General features: G+C 35.8%; 2 protein-coding genes across 3 annotated transcripts; both read left to right on the top strand.

Moving 5' to 3' along the window:
- Positions 1-2,011: 2,011 nt before the first annotated feature.
- On the top strand, positions 2,012-3,702 carry LOC142611251 (protein ENDOPLASMIC RETICULUM-ARRESTED PEN3). The gene has a single exon (XM_075783309.1). It carries the CDS (start codon positions 2,127-2,129, stop codon positions 3,564-3,566), a length of 1,440 nt encoding a protein of 479 aa, XP_075639424.1. The 5' UTR covers positions 2,012-2,126; the 3' UTR covers positions 3,567-3,702.
- A 5,033-nt stretch (positions 3,703-8,735) lies between these two features.
- Positions 8,736-12,836, top strand: LOC142611393 (protein NRT1/ PTR FAMILY 5.5-like). Of its 2 annotated transcripts, none has more exons than XM_075783510.1 (5): positions 8,736-8,898; positions 9,133-9,179; positions 9,955-10,169; positions 11,022-11,518; positions 11,807-12,836. In XM_075783510.1, the coding sequence occupies exons 2-5, from the start codon at positions 9,155-9,157 to the stop codon at positions 12,669-12,671; spliced, it is 1,602 nt and encodes a 533-aa protein (XP_075639625.1). In that variant the 5' UTR covers positions 8,736-8,898; positions 9,133-9,154; the 3' UTR covers positions 12,672-12,836. The 2 variants fall into 2 exon arrangements, with proteins under 2 accessions (XP_075639625.1, XP_075639626.1); XM_075783511.1 differs by having other exon boundaries at positions 8,893-9,002.
- Positions 12,837-14,630: the final 1,794 nt, after the last annotated feature.

Here is a 14,630-nt window from a genome sequence, read left to right as displayed (position 1 = left end):
AGATTAGAAGAATCCACTCAATGATATTCTGGTAGAAGAAAACACAATAAAAAGACAACAACTCATCTTTTAAGAGTTGGTATACAGTGACGTACATGCACAAACTGATTTTTTTATTTTTTTTATTTACTTTAATGGCTTAGAAAATCAATCTGCGGACAAACACCATCAAAGTGAGCACTTTTAACATTACCATGATATCAAGAAGGGAAATGTTAATGAATGCCCTAAGAGTATTAGTTAATACTTCATTCAAAGAAAGTTTTTATGGGAAAATGAAATAAAGCAATTAATATTTTGACAGCTTCTTTCATTTTTCATAAAAATGATATTAAAACTTTGCTAAAATAGATTGTTATCTAATGCCCTAAGGGCATTCGTTAGCATGACCCTATAAAGAAAAGGGGAATGCATCTCTATTTTATTAGTTATTTTAATTAAAATACTTTTACATAAATATTATAATTTTTTATCTTGATATTAATATGATGATAACATTTTGATTTTTTTTTTTTAATTAAAATCAAAGATATAACATCTTTGATGAAATTGACACTGAAAAAGATGATTGGAATGTAGAGTAAGAATCACAAGAATGTGGGAGGTACTTAATATTAAATCAAATAATGAATTTATGAGACTTGATTTGGTGTAAGTTTTGAAGTAAAATAATAAAATTATTTTTATGTCTTCAAATACAATTTTATTTTATTTTATTTTCCTCTTATTTTTTTCAAAATAACCTTATTCATGCAAGTATTAGAATTTAGAATATCATTTGTTGATTATTTAAGAGATATACAAGACATAGGAGACATCATAACCACCACCACTGACTTACAAGCAAGTATTTTTTACATGCACTTGATTTGTCTTTCAAATATACATATTGTTAGTTTGGTTGTCTATACTATAGTGGTTTGCCTTTATTTTTTATTTTTTGGGTTAAATAGTTGAACAATGTTGAAATAACAAGAGTTGCAAGATTAAAACAAAGATCGATTATCAATTTACGATAACCAAGATCGGTTGATTCAGCCAAGAAAAGGCAAAGAATCATCATTCAAGAATCAACTATTCTTTCAAATAGACCATATAAGCAATGAACATTTGAAGGTACCAATATGGTCATACATTTATTTTACATAATGAATTGGTAGCAAATTACAAACTCATCTCGATCGAATTGTGTACATTTATCTGATAATAAATTTGTTTTCAAGTGTATTGAGTTCAATAATTAATAATTTTTGGCATAAACTTTTAATTTTTCTTAAAATAGTTGAACAACGTTGAAATAGCAAGAGGTGCAAGATTAAGATAAAAATCCATTATGAATGAATGATGCAAAGAGCTACAAATTCAATCTCCAACAGGCAAAAAAATACTATTCAAGAATCAAATATTTGTGCAAGAGATCATTCATCCTAAAAAGAAAACAGTTTCCTTTAAAAATCTGTTATGCTGTGACAATAAAAAAAAGAGTCAAGGATGTTCAGACATGGCCAATTGTGCGTTGCTTTGTCTCGAGTAACAAGCCCGGAAGAACTAAAGATTTTAATAAATAATAATCACAAACAAGAACACTGATACACTAAAAATATAGTTTACAAATAGGAATTTAACAATCTCCCAAAGGCCCACATTATCAGCTATTCAGCCGTCATCTAACAAATTCTTACATAATTTTTCTTCCCCATAAGCAAGTCCTGAGTCTCCTGATCCCAAGTACGTTCTTGGGCTTGGGTTACTGTGATTTGTAAATCATAAATGTCTGAAATTTTGTGCTCTACTTGGGTCAGCCCAAGTCAAGCCCATAGTTGATAAAAGTTAAAACCCAAACCCACATAATATTATTTTTTAAATTATAATTCCTACGAAACCTATGCTTTTTTTAGACAATTACCACATCACCCTTGATTTTACCAATCCTTATCTGCAATTTCATCGTGATTTGCGGAAAAGACAAGGGTATAACAGCCATTTTGGCCACAGAAAATTCTCATCCTTTTTTTTTTTTTTTTTTTTTTCTTTTTTTGAAAGTAATTCTCATCCTCTTGTGGTTCTTCTTCTTCTTCTTCTTCCTAATCTCTTCTAAATCGTCAATTTTCACGGTATTTCCCTTAATGGGCGACGAAAATTCCAATTCTGCCCCTGGGCCCCACCCCAACGACCGTATCAAGCTCAACGTTGGTGGCAAGCTCTTCGAAACCACACTCTCAACCATACAGTCCGGTGGCTCCGATTCACTCTTGGCCGCCTTATCGAACCGGACCACCCAAGACCCGAACCCGAGCCCGGTTTTCATAGACCGAGACCCGGAGATATTCTCAGTCCTTCTCTCTCTCCTCCGATCCAATCGCCTCCCCTCCACGTCTCGCCGATTCTCCAAACAAGAGCTCGCCGATGAAGCTCTCTACTACGGCATCGAATCGCATCTCAAGTCGGCGATGTCTCCTCCTCCTTTCGCCGGAATCGACGCCTCCATCGTCTCCACCATCCGTCCTGCCTCCGAAGGACTTCCCTCGGCTTTCACAGCCGCCGCCGGCGACGGATCTATCTGGATCGCTCATGGCGGTCAGATCTCGAGCTACGATTGGAATCTCTATCACACCGCGACGATTCGGACTCACTTGGAGGATATCACCTCGATCTGCAGAGTTTGGCCGGAGATCGCAGTCGTAGGATCAGAATCCGCCGCCGGACTCCACTTCTACAATTTCTCCAGCGGCCGCCACGTCGGCACCACGCAGTGGACCGACCCGACCGACACGCGCATCTACAAAGCGCGAGTCACAGCAATCGCCGGCTCGCCGAGTTCGATCTTCGCCTCTTTCGACTGCCCGCACAAAGAGAACTGCGTGCTCGTGATCGACAAATCGACGCTCCAGATCTCGTCGGAGCTCTGCCGCCAGTCCGGCAACTCCGCAAAGCACGTCGTCCCCGAAAAGCTGACGTGGATCCCGGAGAAAAACCTTCTAGTCGGAACCGCCGTCACGAGCGGCGCTTTCGGTTACTCAGGGTATATCAGACTGTGGGACCCGAGGTCGGGAAATGTGGTTTGGGAAACGAGCGAACCGGGTTCGGGTCGGAGCAGTAGGTACGGAGACTCGTTCGCTGACGTGGCGGTTGACACGGACGAGGCAACTCTGTACAAAATATGTTCGAAATCGGGAGATTTGGGAATGGCAGATGTTCGTAAATTAGGGGATGATCCGTGGGTATATTTGAAAGATAGGAACCCAAGTATGAGAAACACAACAAGTGGAGGAGGAGGAGGAGGAGGTGAGGGCAATAATAGCGTAATTCACTGTTATAGGAAGCAAGTGTTTGTGGGAAGAGGTGGGGGTTTAGAGGTTTGGTCAAGAGTGGAAGGAAGAGACGATGAGAGTGAAGAGGGTTTTTTACATAGGAGGAATTTTGTGGACAAAGTTGAGGATTGTGAGAGAGGGATTATTATGAGAATTGAAGGTGGTGGGGATAGGTTGTTTGTTAGTAGGGAAAATGTCGAGGGTATTGAGGTTTGGGAAAGTTCTCATTCTTCTGCTACTGTTTCAGTTTTGTGACACTTTGCATTTTGTGTTTTTTTTTTTTGGGTAAATGGGGAATTGGGTCTCAGAGAGGCTCTCTTTTCTCTCGGCATTGTATAAATTGTAATGTAATTTGATTTAAGCTATTGAATGACTATGATTGTGTCCTAAAGGCTATGGTGGAGCCATTCTTGGGCTTGTTTTTTTTTTTTTTCTCTCTTTATCTAACTCTCTTTTTGTTTCCCGAGAAAAAAAAATTTTGAATATGTTTTTTGAATATGTCTCAATCTCTCTCGTTTTCTCTGTCATTCTCTTCACTGATAGAGAGACTACAAAGTGTTAGTCCAATTTCGCGTAGTCCTAGTGTTTTAGGGGCTTTGAGAGAAAGCAATAGTATAAATTAGGGGCAAGGGTTTGGATACTTTGGAATTGGAATCACGCCAAACTGGCTTTGATTCAAAATAGATACCTGGCTTAAAAAAGTAAAAGTTGTGGATTACATTATTTCTCATTTTCTTCATTTTGCAATGTATTTCCTGGTTCTTTGTTGTTTTAGGTCTAATCTGAAGCTTTAGCCTGATTCAATTTTGTATATAAAATCTTTTTTTGATTGTAAGTTTGAAATTTTTTTAGTAAGATTGATGCATTGGAATTGAATGAGAATGAAATAGTTTTCATTTGGCAATGGTCAATTAAAAAGCTATTATATTAATTTTTACGTGGGGCATAGAATGTGGGAAGGAGTGACCCTGACGGGATCCAATCCATAAACCTAGAAACGAAAAAAAGTGTGTGCCCTTTGGTCAAGTAGGTAAAGTAGACATATGAATCACTTTTGCTTTGCCTTAGACTCTATTGGAACAAAGCAAAGAAGGACGCGGAATGGAGAAAGGAAAGGGGCAAGGGCAGTCTCTCTTAGTACGAAAGCTGCTGGTTCGGGGGTAGGGTACGGTACTAAAGTCTAAAGGTCCTCAGACTTCCAGGCAATTGTTCATCGTGGGATCTTGCCAATACAGCCCTCTATAGTTTTCATGTAGGGCAAGCTCTTTGATAGTGACTTCTTTCGTGTATAATGACATTCAATTCCATACATATGTTTGAGAAAAATTGATAAATCAGATACAATCATACAATTAAATGTGAAAGCTATTATAACCTGTAATAAGTCATTAGAAAAATACTAAGAAAGAAATATAAAAAGTCATTAAATTGTCATTTTTTTTCTTTTCATCAGGCCTGATATTTTGATCCACCAAAAAAGAAGTGCCCAGTGAATCTCTTTTTTTTTTTTTTGATGGTGTGCCCAGTGAATCAAAGAAACCTACACGCAAAACAATTGGAATACAAAATGAATGAACCTAAGCTATGAACTTTATTGACCATGAAATCATAAAGACCTAATACGTAATTCATTTAATCTACATCATTCCATCAAAATCTATTCACAGTCATCTTAGAAATCCACATGAGTATCGAAAGAACTAGGAACAAAAAAAAAAAAGTGGAAAATTTTTACACAGCTGAAAATTTTCATCTTCAAATGTAAAAATAAAGAGAAAAGTGGACTCACATTGTTTGAAAATATTTGTGATTATTTGGGACTTGAAGCAAAACTTGATCAAATTTTGTTCGAAGAACTACATACTTCCTGATCTCTCTCTTACTACTATCACTTGGTGAGGTTAGAGAATCCAGTTGCTAGGAACAATATTATACTTCTTTCATCATTCAGTTGCTTTGTTCTATGTTTAGCATCCAGATCCAAAGAGACGAGGTTTTTTTTTTTTAGACGAAAATGCACTTTTGGTCTTTACATTTTGGGTCAATTCTCGATTTAGTCCCTAAATTGATTTTGCTCCTAAATTAGACATGACAAACGGAGTACATTGTTGGCATGTTAAATGCTGACATGGCTAATTATAAAGCTGACGTAGTCATTAAAAAATATTTTAAAATGCCCTATCAGCAAATAAATTAATTAAAAATAAAAGCAAAAAATTTTAATTTCTCAATTTTAATTTTAATTGTAAAAAAAATAAAAACAAACAAAAAAACAAAATAAAATACAATCTAGTTAAAAAGAGTAATTAATTTTTTTTTCTTTTTCTCTTTTCATTATTTTTAGAAGAACAAAGTAACATGTTCTTCTTGTTCTTGTTCTTTGGGAAAGAACATGAAGGTTGCCCAGAAAATTAAAATAATCAATATTTTTTTTTCCTTTTATTACATTTTCTCAGTAAATAATCATGCAAAAATTCATTCAAAATCTCTATCCTCCACTGAATCCTCCAACAAATCAAACCCATAAACTCAGAAAAATAATAAAAACCCACATGAAAAAAACAAACCCAAAAATTTAAAATAAACACAGTAGCAACTTGAAACCCAGCCCCACATTGTTGTGCTCAGCGTTTTTGGTCAATCACCTCATCGAAACCCAGAAAATACCTTGCAATCCGAAGCCCAAACCAACAACAAGCCCAACCAATGATCACCAATCTAAAGCTAGTTCCCAATTGAATCCTATTGATTGGGTCCCACAGTTGTAGTAGATCCAACACATTGAGCTCTAAACTCTACTACTGTCTATCTCTCTCTCTGAGAACCAAAAATCAAATTCAGTGTAGAAAAACATAGCCACCAATTTTTTCAACTATAATAACTAAACCAATATTCACCGTCCGATCAAAAAAAGAAAAAGAAAGAGAAGGATCCGAATTGGAGATCTAAATGACGGATCAAAATCTGGAGTTACAGGAATCGGGTTGGGAGGAACTGAGAAGAGAGGCTCGAAAGATCGAAGGCGATCTTGACGTTAAGCTTAATTCCTACGCCAAACTCGGCGCTAGGTTCACCCAAGGAAGATTTTGACCTTTAGAGCTTTGATCCCAAATCCACGATCTAAGAGAGAGAGAGAGAGAGAGAGAGACTTTAAAGCTTTAGAACGTTGAAAGAGAGAGGGAGATTTTCATTTGGGTAAGCAAACTCAGATCTGTGATCTCTCTCTTCACCCAACCTCCAACCCAATCGGCTCCTTCCAATGCAGATTGAGGTCCATCCGTCGACTGCAACTCGATCCGTCCGCCGCTACTCATTCCTTTCCTCATCGTGGGATGACTCCACCACCACCACTAGTAAGAGAGGAAAAGAAAGAGAGTGAGTTAGAGAGAGAGATCTGAACTTGCTTTTGAAGAGAGAGAGAGTGCTTGAGAGAGTTATGAATCTTTGGATTTTGTTTTGGGTCTGTGGGGGATTTCAAATGTTTTTTTTTTTTGTGTGTCTAAAAATTGATATATTTAAATTTTGTGACGTGTTTATTTGTCAAGAAAGTTCAACAATATTTGAGAAAGTTGCTATATTTTTTTTTCTCAATCTTTAAAATTGAAAAATAATTTTTTATTTTCATTATTTATTTATTTTTAATTAAACTAAAATTGAAATATAAAAATTATTTTTATTTACTGACGTGCCTTTTTTTAATTCAAAAAATGCTAATGTGTCATTTAAAAAATATCAAATAAAATATTTTATTATTATTTTATTAGCCACGTTAGCATCTAACATACCAACAATACATTCCGTCTGCCACATCTGATTTTTCTGTTACTGGGTTAATGGCAAAGATTAAAATAGAATCGATTTTCTAAAATCAAGAACTAACCTAGAAGCAAACTGACCGGTCAATTCCAAATTTAGCAAACAGACCGACTTCTAATAGTCTAAGACTGATTTCTGTGATGCATTTGGTGGAGCTTTTAATATTGCATTAGTATGTTTTGATAATCAACTTGTTACACTAAAATAAAAAATATATATACCAAAAACTGAAGAAAAAACAAAAAATATATATATATATAGAGAGAGAGAGAGAGAGAGGCTTTTGTGTGTGGAAAAATAGAAATTATGCATGGAATAAGAGAGTGTAAGTGCGCAATTGCACCTGGACCCAAAGACAATCACGGGCTCAGGCCCAATGAGCCTTAAACAATAAAATTTGTAGAGTGTGGGCTTGAAACCTAGGTTAGAAGTACTGGGAGCTCGATAACAGGTTTTTATAAACAAATACAAGTAAATAACGAACAATAATTGCAATGGATCTTCTCGGACTCAAGCCGAGGACTACTTCTTTAGTATTTCTCTTTCTTGCTTTAAGATTACAATTTCTTAATTTCTTTCTTAGTTTTTCTCCCCCCCCTTTCTTTGGCCTTTACCCCCCTTTTATACTTCCTCCCCTGATACATTTCGAACAGTGACTAGAAGTTTCCACCTTACTGTTCAGGGGTCACCTCCCCATTAATGCGGCCAGGGAGGTAGGTGCAGAGTCTTTAATATGGAGGTGGCAGCCTTTACCCTTGATATTTTCTTTAATACTGGTGCATCTAGAAGATTCAGGATGTCTCCTTTTAACCACTGGTCTTTCCAGAGTTGTGCTTTGACCTTCATAATGAAACTTTGAATTCTCTAGGGCTTGTCCGAGGACAAACTCGTCCTCGGCTATATCCCCGGACCCTCGGCGTATGGGCCAAATCGTAGAGCTTAATCCTGGAGCAGGTCGGCCCTCTATGTTGCAGCCCAATGGCCCATATGCTCACTTGGGTTCTTTTACTCCCCACAGAGAGGGAATGACAATTTTATACTATGAGGATAAGAATAAAAAGAGTCAAAATTAAAGGAAGATAAAAAGATAGAATAATATTACGTCAAAATTAAAGGAAGATAAAAAAGATAGAATAATAGTAATATTGAGAGTAGAGGGAAAATGAAAAATTAAAATGGAATGTGAAAGGTTGAAGAAAGTTAAGGTAGAAAGTAGTGAGATATGAAAAGCTAAAATGGAATTGAAAATTTAATAATAAATAAAAATAGTTAATAATAAGATAATTAAATATAATATTTTGATTGTAATATAATAGAGTTTTTAATTCACTTTAAATGTTTAAAAATTGTATAAAAATTTGGAAAAAAAATTGATAATAACATAGCTCATATTAAGTTACGTGAATAATAACATTAAATATTACGGTTCAGTATTTAGTAATATATAGATTAATCTTATCCGTAAAACATACACTCCATTACAAATAGAAATGGAGAGGATCCAGCCGCCTAAAGAACAGTCAAACTGGTTATGTAAGTGTAAAAAGTACAGGTACTTGAAGACAATGATATAATATATTTTTTCATAGACCAAGAACTTAAGAAGTCAACTGACTCGAGTAGAATGAAAGACCGAAGATACAAGGAATTGGGAAAGTTGTATGGCAAGTGTCGTCAACGCGGTGATGGCTTGTCTCGGACATTGTCTCTCCTAGAAATTTCCCTCCTACGGTTTCTACAATATAGCTTTCAACCCCACTAGTCTTTCCAGGTAACATCTTCTATAACTTACTCTCTTTTTTTTCTCTGGCTTTCTCCAATAAACAGTTTATTTATATAATCTGAGGAGATCCTAAAGCTTACCATTTCTTGAAGGTAAACCTTTTTTTTTTTTTTTTTTTAACGGTGTGGTTTTCAACCATATGTGCTCTGCTCACCTTCGTAGACACACTTTATTCTTGTTCCAACTGATTTTGTAGTTTTTTTTTTTTTTTGGGTATTACAGAAGGCTGAGGTAACTGGTGAACATGGCATCCTTTGTCAGAATAACAGGTACTTTGCACTTGTTTATAAATAATGTAGTAGTATCAGCACATTGGGTTAAGTTGTTACACAAATGAATTAAAAGAGAAATCACACACTTGGCATCTCATTTTGATTGTTGACTTATTTTGAGTCTTCAGAGTTTTCTTAATCTTTAATCATAGCTATAGAGTTACTAAGAACTCATGGATCCCTCAAAATTTGGCATTACTCTACACAGAGGATTTTAATTGTTCTTTGTTTTAGTAGAAAATAAATAAGTCCCTTGCATTCCATCCTGTATTTTCCTTACCTTACGAGTTATATGGAACTATCTGCAAAATCCGCCATATTCCATTTGCTCTTTCCTTTCAAAAAGCCATTCACAAATTATTAGTACAAAAGGTAATTTCTTTGAAGCACCATTTATGTTCATAGATCCCTAATCCTTATAATATTTGGACTAAGGTCTTAAAGAGTTTTTTGGATAACTCCACCGTGAAATCTTCAAATCGTATACTTTCACTATGAAATTAGTAGATTGGATTTTGCAGAAAACAATGGTGAAGGCATTTCTTTAACATATCAGTTCTTTCACTATGAAAATTTGTAAGATTTCAAAGAATTCAATTGGTGATTACTGCTTTGAATGCATTTATTTTACATGATGGTCATGTCATCAAAGGGCTAGTTCAACTATAGGGTTACAAATTATTCATCCATATATTAAGCCACCTTAGATTTTTTTTATTTTAATTTAATTATTGGTGTGTTCTGAAGGCACTTTCTTCCTCTTCCATTGCAGTTCTGGTATGGGCTGACATACTAACAGCTTATGCCTTGTTTGTGATGATGCCATACTTGACAACTGTCTGGAATCTTAACATTACCCGTGCTGCTGCAATTGTGAATGTGTTTTCTGGTGTTGCGACCATAATGCCTATAGGCATGGCCTTCCTTGTCGATGCTTTCATGGGTGACTTTTGGATGCTCTTGCTCTCCAGTCTTGCTTATAGTTTTGTAGGTTTTCAAGATTTCACTCATTTTTTATGTGTCTCTACTATGCTACTAATATTGCCAATTTTTGCTGTTAAAATATGCTTTAGTTAGATTTTATCATTTCTCCATGAGCCCTGTAGCCCAATGACATTGCCTGGTCTTTGGGTTCAAATTCCCCCCCCCCCCCTCTTGTTGTAGCAAATAGAATTATATAATATAAAAAAGGTAATATTCATCACTTCAAACATCATAGAAATATAGGCGCAACAACATAGAATGAATAATCAAGGAGCAACATTGGGCATTTCATCTAAATAGAAATCACTTAAAAATCATTGACACATGGATTATTTTGGCTGAGGAATGTTATGCTGCATGATTATTTCTTCTTCTTCTTTTCTAATTTGAATTAATTGCAGCTATCTGCCTTAAAATTATGGGAGTATTTATAACGCCCACCCTAAATTATAAATTAATAGAATTAACACCTAATTTGAGATTAACTTGCATTTTTCATCCCACCTTCCATATTACTATGTAAATTAATAAATTGTGGGTAAATTACTCTCAAATTTAAGTGTTGGTTGCAAAAATTTTATAGGTTAGGTTGCACATTGCAAATGCTTTCATAGTTTAGGTGAATAGCCAGTCATAAATATGTCTATTTAAACATTAATTTGGATGATGTAGTGAACATTACAAATTAATATTAAAGAAGGGTATCAATTGCAAAATATTGTATTTTAGGGTGCACATTGCAATGCCCTTGTAATTCCCGAGTGATATTTGGCTGCAGTCTGCAATGAGATAAGCCACTTACCCAAAGTCATGGGACTTACCCAAAGATGTACTAATTATTGGCTGTCACTGCAGGGGGTGAGCTGCTTGGCAATGTCAACACCACCTGTCCTTTCTAATGCTGTGGGCAACTGTGGGGAATACAAGCCACATTGCATTGGTGATGCCCAAAAGGTTCTCTTCTATACAGCGTTAGCACTCATAGCTATTGGGATATCCGGTCATATCACATCCTTAGAGTCTTTCCTGAATCAACAACGAGAAGATAATTCAAAAGAGCTTAGGCCATCGCAAGCGGCAGGCGGCTTTGGTGTGATTCTTCTTCCAATTGTTGGATGTATTGCACTTCCATATATAAAGCCATGGTCTGTCCGGTTTGGAATACCAGCAATATGTACTGTAGTGGCAACTTTTCTATTCACAACTGGCTCCTGTTTAAGGGTATACAGTCATTCTGAACCTCAGGGCAGTCCTCTTACATTTCTATGTAGAGTCTTTGTAGCCTCTGCTTCCAAGATGTGTCGTCATCTCCCATCAAATGATAATCAGGTGCCTCACAGCCGGGGTCTCAGGTTCTCTCTCTCTCTCTCAACCTAGAAACTTGATGATACGAAGTCATCATTTAGAAACCCAAGTACCCACATTTTTGCATTTAACAGAGTTTAGAAAGTATAATGACCTTACCAATGTTAATGATTCCTGTTTGTAACTATTGTCCTATTTATCAACTTCTAATAGTTGACAGCACAATATTTAATCAACTTTTCGTTATGACTTATGACTTACAGGTTACAATTTTTTTTATCACGCTCTACACGAATTGCCTACAATGTTATCTGAAACATAATTTTTTAATACAGGTGCCTTGACAAGGCTGCCATTGAAGTCCAAACCCAAAATCAAGACCAGTTTGAACAAAGTAGATGGAAACTTTGCACCAGAGAAGAGGTGGAGGATACTAAAATGGTTATACGCATGATACCCATGTGGATGACCTTCATTATGTGTGGGGTTGTGATTTCCATAGGAAACACTTATTTTTTAGAGCAAGCAACTGACATGAATCGAAAGGTTGGAAAATTGAAGGTCCCTCTTCCTATATTAAAATTTTTCTATGACCTTGTAAAGGACCATTTCAAAAGTCTGTATGTCAAAGTAACTAAAAAAGTACTTCCAGGAAAATATTTACCCCCCTATGGAATCATAGTAGCAATGCTGCTTTCTATACTTTGCTGTATCACAGCTGCAAAAGTGGAAACCAGGAGGCTTGACATGATTAGAAGCCATGGGTTACATGACAAACCTAATGACAGTAAGGAGATAATCCCAATGAGCATGTTCTGGCTTCTTCCACAGTTTCTCCTTCTTGGTGCTGTTGATGGAATGTCTAACTTCAGCATTGATCAATTCTTCACTAATCAAGCTCCTGCCTCAATGAGTCGCTACTTGAAACTTTTCAGCCACGGTGTAATTGGAGCAGGAACTGTGGGTAGTGTCCTCTCAGTTTATGTTGTGGGTAAGGTCAGTGAAAGGGGAGGAAGACCAAGTTGGTTTCAGGGCACACTGAATAAAAGTCGATTGGATAACTACTATTGGACACTGACCGTGTTGAGTTCTATAAATCTTATTTTGTACATCTTGGTGGCAATGCAGTACACCTATAAACAACCACCAAATGAAGACGGCAGTAAAGCAACAAAGAATGAAGGATTTACCCAGCCTTAGGAAGATGATGTGCATTGTCGATGTTGCTGTGGTTGGTATACTTGGAAGAATTTCAATTTACATCCATTCCCCTGTATTCTCCAATTCAATGTGGCAGTATTCTCTGTATTCCTTGACGTTTGTCAATTTAATGAAACTGCTGAGATTTCCCTTTTTTCCTTCAAACCTTTTTGATAATGTTTCTCACCAGACCACACGAATTGATATTGATCTTGAATTCTAATTCTTTGTTCTTTTCTTTTTCTTAAAGAGCGTAAGAAGAAATTATTAAAAGGGCTTTTTTAAGAATGAAAAGAGGAGGGACCATAACTCAGGAACCGATCTCTGGTTCTGCAAAATGGAGGGAACTATAATTGGGTTTGCTATATAGGAGGGTATTGAGGTATGGGAAAGCTCTAATTCTTTAGGTGCTTTTTCAGTTTTGTGACACTGGGTTTTTATTTTTATTTTTTGGGTAAGGGGAATTGGATCTCAAAGAGACTCTCTTTTCCCTTTTAAGGCAAAAATTCATAGTATTAATGTTACAGAGAAATCATGTCATAAAAACACCGTTTCAATCCTACGTATCAGTTTTGGTATTAAATATTCAACCTTTAAGGTTTGTCTTAGAAACATAATTTTAGTTTTAAATATAGGTTATGCAAAAATTGTTTCATCACATCAATATAGATTTTCCTCATTTGATTTCCTTCTCAAAAAACCAAGAGTACCCAACACCCATATGTCTATTTTCGATTTCCCCATTGCATTCCTGTAAGCTGGAAGCTTGACTAGACCCTAATAGTCCATCTCTTGAAGAGCTTAGGTCCCTTGGGGGAAGGAGAGGGTTGAGCCCACCTCTTCTATTTTCATTGGAGCCTCTCTTCACTGTAGCCTCCGTTACTCGTGCTCTTCAAGACCACAATCAACCTCCATTACTCATGCTCTTCAAGAACCATCACTTGAGAATTTGGGAGAGAGGGTGAATTTGAGTCTGATTTAAGTAAGTGCATGATCATTTGATTGGTTTAATCTTGGATAATAGGAAGAATGCTTACATGGAATTGGGATAATTGAATGTATTATATTTTATTTAGCCGTTTGACAATTGTGTGTATGGTTATGGGTACGATACTAAAGGTCCTTAGACTTCCAGGCGGTTTTTCTTTTGGGCGGTTGTTCATCGTTGGATCTCGCCAATACATCCCCCTATAGTTTTCGTGTAGGGCGAGCTCTTTGATAGTGACTTCTTTAGTGTATAATGACATTCGATTCCATACATCTGTTTGAGAAAAATTAATAAATCAAATACAATTATACAATTAAATGTGAAAGTCATTATAACCTATAATAAGTCATTAGAAAAATACAAAGAGAGAAATATAAAAAGCCATTAAATTTTTCTTTTTTTTCTTTTCATCAGACCTGATATTTTGATCCACCAAAAAAGAAGTGCACAGTGAATCTTTTTTTTTTAAAATGGTTTGCCCAGTGAATCTAAGAAACCTACATGCAAAACAATTGGAATGCAAAATGAATGAACCTAAGCTATGAACTTTATTGACCATAGAATCCATATGACCTAATACATAATTCATTTAATCTACATCATTCCATCAAAATCTATTCACAGTCATCTTAGAAAGCCACGTGGATATCGAAAGAACTAGGAACCAAAAAAAAAAAAGTGGAAAATTTTCATCTTCAAATGTAAAAATAAAGAGAAAAGTGGACTCACATTGCTTGAAAAGATTTGTGATTATTTGGGACTTGAAGCAAAACTTGATCAAATTTTGTTGGAAAAACAACATACTTCCCGATCTCTCTCTTACTAGTATTACCTGGTGAGGTTAGAGAATCCATTTGCTAGAAATAATATTATATTTCTTTGATCATTCAGTTGTTTTGTTCTATGTTTAGCATCCAGATCCAACCAGACTATTTTTTTTTTTTTAAAGTAAAGTGGTAGCAAATTGCCAT

Source organism: Castanea sativa, chromosome 9 (genome assembly GCF_040712315.1).
Source record: "Castanea sativa cultivar Marrone di Chiusa Pesio chromosome 9, ASM4071231v1".
NCBI classification, from domain to species: domain Eukaryota; kingdom Viridiplantae; phylum Streptophyta; class Magnoliopsida; order Fagales; family Fagaceae; genus Castanea; species Castanea sativa.
Note: the sequence above shows the minus strand (reverse complement) of the source record. Positions and strands in the feature narration are given on the sequence as shown.